We start from the raw sequence: 9,982 nt of genomic DNA on the forward strand, positions 1-9,982 counted from the left end.
AAAAGAAAACAAACACGAGAAGTATTTTCTCCCTTTTGTAAATCTGTACCCCGTAGGGCATTGTAAACATTGTAGTATAAAGCGGTGGTTTCCCTGAACACTGCAGGGAAACCATTAGGGATGCCCGCGGGACCCAAGGGTACCTAGGAGCGGTCTAGGGCGCTTGACCAAACCGATGCATCGGAAGTCACCGCCGGGAAAACACTGCGGGTCATGTCACCACTTCACATTTCTTTTCCGCCACCATCTTTAAAAGTCTCAGCCGCCACTCTGAATGTGAACGTGCCCGCTAACCGGGACACACCCTTTCAGCGTGCCCGCCGGACCCGCGCAGCACGCACACATTTGGAGCGGCGGCCGGGGCATTTAAAGATGGCAGCGGCGATGTGTCCAGAGGCGAGTTTTCCCGGTGGCGACTTGCAATGCAGCGGGATGGCGGTTTGGTAACGGCCAAACGTCCCATTCTGTTCTAAGAACCCCTTTAAAAAAACACATACTGTAGGTACGAATGTGTTTTGCTGACCTTATCCCTAATCCTTAGCCTACGTGGGCCATTTTGCAAGGAGGTTATATAAATCTTCTTACCTTAACAGAGACACGCAATCAATGCTTTTTCTTTTATCTATTTAGCGCCAACTACCCAAGGGTTTCGCAGCGAAAATAAAGGAGATTGACATTCACCCATGTGTATAATAATTGTAATAGTTCTACTTGTGCATATTGCCTATTACAAGTGTCCCTGTCATTGGTTCATTAAGGTCTTACAGGGCTAAGAGGTCACCTACTCTAATGTATACAGGTCCCATTTACTATAACGGCCCCTATACACTCATGAACTAACCAGTCGGATAGTATATTTTACTGTATAGTATGTGCCCTATGTCCTATGAAATGACAGCACCTTTTTCACTGCAGAATGCACACGTCGTCATATCATCCTACTATAAGCCTGAATATGACTTCTCTGGCTGTACGCAACACAGCATGTCTGTGGGTCGTTAAAATGTTATTGTCTTATAAAAGTGTTTGTGTTTTTTATTAATCTATTAGATACTGACATTATTTTTTTGAAACTGAAAATGCAGTCAGTAGAATTTAAATTTAAAACAGAAAAAAGTTATACATGTAAAATATATTTTAGTTGATGATTTTGTAAAATGCACTTTTGTGTCTTTTTTTTTTTTTTAATTTTATTTCGCCCCCCCCCCCCCCTGGTCTCCCAGATCTGTATTTCAATGTTTACAGATGGAATGGAAAAAAAAACATTCCCTATAACCTTCTGTGAAAAAAAAGATATATTAGAAGTACTTCTTTAAAAAAATATAATAAATTTGAAGAATTGTATTGATTTAGAAAATTCCAGTTTGGTGCCATTTCTATTATTGTTTCTGGTTTCAAATGCTCATTTATTATTTTTCCTTGTATAGCGCTGGCCATGTATGCAGCGCGGTCTGTACTATTTTTAAGGCATAATGTGTCTGGCTAGTAGAGATTACCATCTAATTCAGGGGTGGACAACTTCAGTCTTCAATGGGCCACTAATAGTCAGGTTTTTAGAATATCCCTGCTTCAGCACAGGTAGCTCAATCGGTGACACAGACGAAGACACAGTCACCTGTTTTGAAGCAGTGATATCCTGAGAACCTGACCTGTTTGTGGCCCTTGAGGACTGAAGGTGTCCATCTCTGATTTAATTCTGGCTGCCTGGAGCTCAGGGCGTTGGGTCATGCCCACAGAACTACGTCAAACGAACTACAACTCCCAGCAGCCTCTGTTGCTATTTAAAGGAACTGCAAATATTCTCCCAGGGACCTATGCAAGTATCTAGGGAATAGATGTGAAAATATATTAACCTCTTTGCTGACGTTGGGTATCCTGCAGCGTGAAATAGATCATTCTCAGAGCTAAAGGGTTTAGCATATAGAAAAGTTAAGATATTATGTGAACATTTTAAAAATAAATCAAAATATAATTTTACATGGTATACGAAGAAAAAGGAGATAACCTCGCATCAACTCCAACAAAATAATGGTCACCATAAGCCAGTATATAATGGAACAGTTTCCATAACAGGCGGTATTCACGGGTCAGTGATAGTTATGTGACAAGAAGAAAGAAACCCGCTTGGGAGCACTCGGGTATACCGTATAAGAAATAACAATTTATTAATTGGCACAAAGACAAATAGATAAACTAATGGTGTAAACCCTAGTGCCTAGTATAGACAAAATTGTAAGAATCACTTTGATATGCAAAAAATAGCCTGTCAAAGAGTTTTTTGCATATCAAAGTGAGTCTTACAATTTTGTCTATACTAGGCACTAGGGTTTACACCATTAGATTATCCCTACATTATGCAACAGTGTTTCTTTTGGGTAGTATTCGTGTCAGGGGTCCTAGCCTAATTTTTAAATATTTTTGTACTGTTATCTATTTTTCTTTGTGTCAATTAATAAATAGATATTTCTTATACGGTATACCTGAGTGCTCCCAAGCGGGTTTCTTTCTTGTCACATAATTTTACATGGGCTAAAGTTTACTGAGCAATTGTGTATATATATATATTTTATACATGGTGCTTACAATGTATTCAGCGCTACACAAAATAGGCAGAGAGCATTACACAAGAAGGGCATCAAATGTGCAATATATAAATATACGTATGTACACAAGCACTTGATAGGTATATGTATAACTGCCCCAGGGAGCTTACAATCTATGTGGTATGTTGGGTGGACAGACAAGGGTAGTATGTTGCACACCAAATAATAAGCCACATACATACAGTTACTGGTGCTGCTGGTTCAAGGAGTACCTGTCAAAGCAATCCAGGCTTAGTAAATGAGAAGGATCCAGAGCACTACAGATTTTATAGTCAGAAAATGAATTTATTTAGCCACACAACGTTTCGACCAGCAAACGTGGTCATTATCAAGTGACACAGCATTGTGGCTAAATAAATTCATTGTATGCTGGGAGACAGCAGGAGAGGGTACAAGTACAGTGGGTAGCTTTCCTTTTGCTCTTGTGGTTGTATTGAAGTTGCTTTCAGCTGATCTGATCATATAATTACAAGTTTTGTTCGAGCTAATGTTGCTATTATGATCCATTATGGATGGCCATCTAATATTCCATATATAACACATGTCTTTTGGCTAATTGTGCCCTTCAGTTCTTGTTAAATGCAGTTTATTGGAGCAGTGTTCCCATTTTCTGCTGTGATCACGGGGAATAGTCTGTAGAACACATCAAGGGGTCACAATAGTAAAATGGTTGTTGAGATGTCAACACAATCCCAGATGAAACATGAGTTGTAGAACCTCTCCGGGCTGCTAGAACAGTATTGTATGCAGTGTGGGAGGGCACTTTGGGAATCATACACAGGACTGCTGTTCTCATAGGAAGTGGGGTGTGCATTTTAACCTAGCTAAGGGAACAGAGCAGAAATGGGCCACTCGCGGTATAACGCATACCTTAAGCATTTGATAACCTTATATATTGGCTAAGGGCGTACACCTATCCCCTGACTCCATTTTATAACTATATCTTTAAAAAAAAAATGATATATATATATAATTATTATTTTTTGTAGGTAAACATTTGTTTTACAGCCAGGGAGAAATATCTTCTGAAATGATGAGACTAGCTGCTAGTCCGCCCTCACCCCTCCCCATGTTTTCTCCTTGAAGGGAGCAGGTCTTTATAGGACATAACATTTAATTGAAGTGCAATGTTTTAGCTTTTATTATATCTGCCTATAATGGTGCTTTCATTATTTCCCATACCTGTTTCTAGCCAATTTCTTACTTTTCTGGTATCAAGGCTATTTGTGTTAAGCGGAAAAGTAATTTGAAGTATTTCATACTTCTGTAATGTGCAAATACTTCCAAATGTTCGTGTGTCCCAGTATAAGCAGACCTAACAGAATTCAGAGCAAGCCATGCCAACGAAAGGGTTAAATAAAATGCCAGCAGAGACTCCATGAACACAGCCAGACATACAAATTGGGGAGTGGGAGGGGCAGGCAGCAGTGCATTCAAGAGCACAGGTGTCAACCCCTAAATACACAGCTAGGAGGAGTATTTGCTGTGTACTAAGCCATCTCACACTGACGCAGTCCAAATAACACGCTGTCATCTGAAAGACCCTATTATGTAGCCTGGCGATGTCTCGCTTCTTAACACACTGCCGAGCGAGCTCCAAGCAGCTGGTTCTGTGTGATATTTAAAGAGCTGTCCAGACCAGACAACAGAATAAAACTTGGTATTAACCCATTTGCTGCCAGAAGTGTTGAAGGCCTCTGGCAACAAATTGGTTAATATTCATCAGCCACTCCTAACTTTTTTGGTTCACATATTTTTATTATGTGGATCTAAAATATGGTATGATTTTATTATAAACCTAAGATTGCCAGATGTTATATAACGTGTGTGTGTGTGTGTATATATATATATATATATATAATACCGTATTTCCTCGATTGTAAGACGCCTTCGATTTGGCCCTTACAATTGAGGAAAATTACTTTCACACCATGTTTCAGGAAAGGTCCCATATCAGCGGAGGATGAAGCGGGCGGCGGCGGCAGGGGAGGTCCCACGTCTGCAGATGGTTGAAGATGGACGGTGGGTGTGCAGCAGCAGGACAGGTCCAAAGTCTGCAGGTGAATGAAGATAAGAAGACAGCGGGCGTGCGGTGGCGGAGGCGGCTAATAGATCATAATAGCAGGTGCAGAGCGGCGTAGGGGAACGGCTTGCGAGGTGCACACTGTAACCAGAAGTCAGACACCGGTCAACTTCCGGTGTTAGTGTGCACCTCCCAAGCCGTTCCCCTACGCCGCTCTGCACCTGCTATTATGATCTATTAGCCGCCTCCGCCACCGCACGCCCGCTGTCTTCTCTTCATTCACCTGCAGACTTGGGACCTGTCCTGCCGCCGCCACCGCACTCCCACCCGCTGTCCATCTTCAATGATCTGCAGACGTGGGACCTCTGCTGCCGCCTCCGCACACTTCGTCCTCCGCTGACATGGGATCTCTCCTGAAACATGTTAAAAAAAAATTAATACATCGATTCTAAGACGCACCCCGATTTCCGACATGTGAAAATCGAAAAAAAGGTGCGTCTTAGAATTGAGGAAATAGGGTATATATAAATAAATAAATAAAATATACACGTGTGATTCTCCCTTATTTCATTGACAGAATTGTCCCTTATTTTAGCGCCTTGCCGTGAAATGTCTGATTTCCTTACAGTCATTTTAAGTTCAGTCATAAAGACGTAATAGATTTCTACCTGAGTGTAATAATTCCCTTTTCCGGTGTCACCTAAATTATTAACGTAATAAAGTTTGGACGCTGCCTGGTATTACCCTGATCCCCACCCCTATAGGCGTTACATTTTCTCCTACCGCTACATCTTATGTCAGTGCACGTGTTTCCCCGTCCCGCCAAGCACAGCAACGATAAAAAAACAAAGAATACAGCGGTCACATGGGAGACACCACTCAGCGCGGAGCGTTTGCACATCGCTCATCCATCATCATGTCACACACTTTCATACTGGATTTCAGTGTCCCGTATTATAAACACTTAAATGTTGCACCCCTATATAAACCCATTAATTTCAATGTTGCGTAGGAGTGAGAGAATGTATGGCGCGATGACAGATTCTGCATTATGTTTAAAACGTGATACAGTATGTCTAACCAGTTCTCTAGGAACCTAGATGAATGTACTGAATAACAAAACTATGGGGCGTCCTTGCAATTGGATTATTTTAATAGGGGTGCCTTGTGGGAGAAAGGTTGAGAAATGTTGGGGCATTGAAATGGACCCTATTGAGAATTGATGCTTAGAGAGGCACTTAGGAAATGTTCCAGAATGTCCTCGCTCTGTAGCAGCTAGTGATTGGTTATAATGACACATATTCTCCTAATCGTTATTTGCTACAATTCTCTGCCGAGTCTGATTTTACCTAAACTTCTCTGACTGATGATCAGCATCAAATACAAGACCCTTTTTATCAATTTTTTTATCTTTGGTGCAGAAAGACTGCCGCGTGCCTAATTCTACTTATCTTTATTCTATTCAATCTTAATCTATTTCATATATATATATATGTATATATATATATGTATATATGTATATATAGCAGAAAATAGCCGTGTTAGTCCAGTTGCGATAGTGCAGAATAAATGAGTTCTTCAGTATTAGGTGATACCTTTTTTATTGGACTAACAATTTATGTCATAGGACAAGCTTTCGAGAGTTCTCCTCTCTTCTTCAGGTCAGGCAATACTCAAGTATTGCTTGACCTGAAGAAGAGAGGAGAACTCTCGAAAGCTTGTCCTATGACATAAATTGTTAGTCCAATAAAAAAGGTATCACCTAATACTGAAGAACTCATTTATTCTGCACTATATATATATATATATATATATATATATATATATATATATATATATATATATATATATATATATCCCATAGTGGTAATGAGTTAAGCAACCATGGCATAGAATAAGTTTTTTATTTTTGTTACTTGGAAGAAATATTCCCAGCATACTTCTTTTTATATATATATTTTTTGTATTCTTAAGATAAAACGGAAATACCAGTTTAAAAGAACACAATGCAAACTGACAGGATCTTGGGTTCTTTTCCACCATAACGTTACAAGGCACAGTGAAACGTCCCTATTAACAGCCATCGGTGGTGTCCGACTGAGTACAATGTAACAGGAGGAGCAGGCTGACTTATCACAGAGGGGCTTTTAATGACCAATCGCAAGCTTTCCCTGGCTTCCCAATCAAAAGCTGGTTTACATCCCAGGTCTGGGACTATCCTCCAGACATTCCTTGTGTGGAAGCATCCTTGCTACAACTAAAACTTTCTGCGGGGAAGCCGGGGCCTTGCTCTGTGCCCCAGGATTGTGGCCTGGGCCTGGGCGTGCTATCCTGTTTCCCGTTGATGTATTTGCCCGGGAGCAGGCCCTTTGAGGCTCTCCAGCTGCTATGCTGGCAAACAGGAGACAAAGCAAAAAGATGAGTGAACGCTGATTACAAGCCATGGAAGAGTGTATTGCTGCTCTGTGGGAATTCTTCACTGCTGGCCCCTGACAGATTTTCTGTCCGGCTTAGAGATTTGAATTGGTCACACTGCGTCTTTTTCCAACTACATTCTGCTTTGTGTCATGTTTCCTCGCCCTCTGTACCAGTTGCCCCAGGGATTTCAGATGGGCAACGACAGTCACCCAAGTGAGGGAACTTTGGCTCTGCGCCGGATTGCCGCTCACCCCACCTTACGTGCCCGTGGGCACAGCACCCTCCTGCCCTCTATGCTGATGTTTGGGCTAATTGTGGCATCCAGCGGTCTGCTCCTCATGATCGAGAAGGGCATCCTGGCAGATGTAAAGACTCCCCCGCCTCGTGGCGACCTGGCGTGGCGCCCACACAGCCGAGAGGTGCTGGGTCACGGAGACATGGACCAGCAGATCCTGCAGGACATTAGGAACAGGACAATGAGCAGCATCTGCAGGCAGAAGAGTATGCCACACAGCGTGTGGGAGCTGCCCGCTGCCCAGCGACGGACGGTCCTCAAACATATACTGGTCAACGACAAATACAAGTTCCTCTATTGCTATGTCCCTAAGATCGCCTGCTCCAACTGGAAGCGGGTCCTGAAGGTTCTGGATGGGTCGTTGGAGAGCGCCGACGTCAAAACAAAGATGGACCACAAGAGTGATCTAGTCTTCTTGGCCGACCTCACTGCAGAGGAGATTCGTCATCGCCTAAAACACTACTTCAAGTTCATGTTTGTCAGGGACCCCATGGAGAGGCTGCTGTCTGCTTATAGGAACAAGTTTGGGGAGATCAAGGAATACCAGCTGAAATACGGGGTGGAAATAGTTAAGAGGTACAGGAAGCACCCAGGGGAGTCAGCGGGGGATGACGTCACTTTCTCCGAATTTCTCTGGTACTTGCTGGATGAGGATGTTGAGAAGATGAATGAGCACTGGATGCCCGTCTACAATCTCTGCCAACCGTGCGCGGTTAGCTACGACTTCATCGGGTCTTACGAACGGCTCAGGGAGGATGCAAACTACGTTCTGGAGAGAGTCAACACCCCGTCTTTCATTTCATTCCCAGAGAGACAAGCTTGGTATAAACCAGTCACTAAAGAGACACTCCACTACTTCCTGTGTAATACTCCGAAGGGATTAATCCGAGAACTACTACCCAAATACATCCTGGATTTCTCCCTCTTTGCTTATTCACTACCAAATACCACTAGTGAATATTGCAGACAGTAAAGTGTGTGTATGTATGTATAATATATATATATATATATATATATATATATATATATATATTACACACAGCTCAACCCCGTTATAATCCGCTTATAACGCGATGCAAGCGTGGCTCCCAATTTTCGTATTTATGAATACTTTACAACACGATTATCGGTATCTTAAATACTTTATTGTACAATGCATACAATTGTACATTATTTCTAACGCGATCCGCTTATAGCGCGATGTGATTCTTTGGACCCCAAGCACCGCGTTCTAAGGGGGTTGGGCTATATATATATATATATATATATATATATATTATACACTTTTTTAAATTTTATATGGATCTGATCTATGCAAACAGCAGTGTTAATACAATCAGTACACTTTGTTTATATATATATATATATATATATATATATATATATATATATATATATATATATATATATATATATATATATATATATATAAAATCTCTGATAAGAAATCCATGCAGAACCATCAGAGCAGGAAGAAGGTAAATATCCTGTTTTTTTGCCATGGGAGAAATGACTTACTTTTGCATTTGACCAAAGTGTTGATATACAGTAGCTAACTAAAAAAAATTAAGAACAATACTATTTTTGCATTAGATATAAGTGATATTTTTCTATGTGTACGGTACATTTCAATTTGACTCGCAGAAAATGCACATCATATTTTTTTCTTGCTACAAGCCATATTTAGCCCTGACAGATGTTTGAGACGAGTTTGTTCTTGTTTAAATGTTGTCAGCCTCTTAAGTATTGTGAAATGTCTTTAACATGTTCACTGCCAGTTGGGCGAGCAACTTATTTCAAGGCACCTCTGGCAGTGAAAGGGGTTAATACAGGGATGGGCAACTCCAGTCCTCAAGGTCCACCAACAGGTCAGTTTTTCTGGGTATCTCTGCTTCAGCACAGGTGGCTCAATCAGTGGCTCAGTCTTCATTTGCACCTGTGTTGAAGCAGGGATATCCTGAAAACCTGACCTGTTGGTGGCCCTTGAGGACTGGAGTTGACCACCCCAGGGTTAATATGTAGTCCGAAAAGGAAGCACAATCTGATTTAGCCGTAGAATTGTTCAGAATCTGCTCGCCAGCGATCTATTTTACACATGAGGCTTAATTAAAGTACTTTTTTTTCATCTAATGAATTGGATCATTTATTGTTTAATCAATCTCTTACTATCCACAGCAAACTAGATTTCTTTTGCCAAAATTTAAGTGTGTAATTGGCTGCTATAATAATCATATTTTATCTGCATGTCACTTTCAATGAATGAACAAATGATTACTTACAATTATTTTTATATATATATATTATATATATTACACGTCTGTCTTTGGGTGGGTTTACTGGCTGTGCATCTTAACCCAGGCTGTGCTCAAAGCTGTGAAATGCAGCAAGCAAAAGCTTACAGGAGACCATGATATATGGTTTTGAAGCAAAAGGTGGCACGGTGCTCATTTGCATGTCATTTCCCAGAATCCCTTGCTGCAGTGGAAGCACTGTATGCTGGGTGATGGTGAAAGGCAGGGTTGCAGACCGTCTAAGACATGCAAATGAGCACACAGTAATATTTCCATTTGATATATATATATATTAAATAGAAACATTACTGCTTGCTCATTTTGCATGTCTTTAGACAGGTCTGCAACCCCG

The 9,982-nt window shown here is 41.1% G+C and overlaps 1 protein-coding gene across 1 annotated transcript; it reads left to right on the forward strand.

Moving 5' to 3' along the window:
* Positions 1-6,834: 6,834 nt before the first annotated feature.
* LOC142502429 (carbohydrate sulfotransferase 14-like) lies at positions 6,835-9,469 on the forward strand. Its single transcript, XM_075613405.1, has one exon. It carries the CDS (start codon positions 7,194-7,196, stop codon positions 8,310-8,312), a length of 1,119 nt encoding a protein of 372 aa, XP_075469520.1. The 5' UTR covers positions 6,835-7,193; the 3' UTR covers positions 8,313-9,469.
* Positions 9,470-9,982: the final 513 nt, after the last annotated feature.

This window comes from Ascaphus truei, chromosome 9 (genome assembly GCF_040206685.1).
Source record: "Ascaphus truei isolate aAscTru1 chromosome 9, aAscTru1.hap1, whole genome shotgun sequence".
In the NCBI taxonomy this organism is placed as follows: Eukaryota; Metazoa; Chordata; class Amphibia; order Anura; family Ascaphidae; genus Ascaphus; species Ascaphus truei.

Excerpts from the sequence above, each read along its gene's own strand:
- LOC142502429 (XM_075613405.1), top strand. The coding sequence starts at position 7,194 with ATGTTTCCTCGCCCTCTGTACCAGTTGCCCCAGGGATTTCAGATGGGC.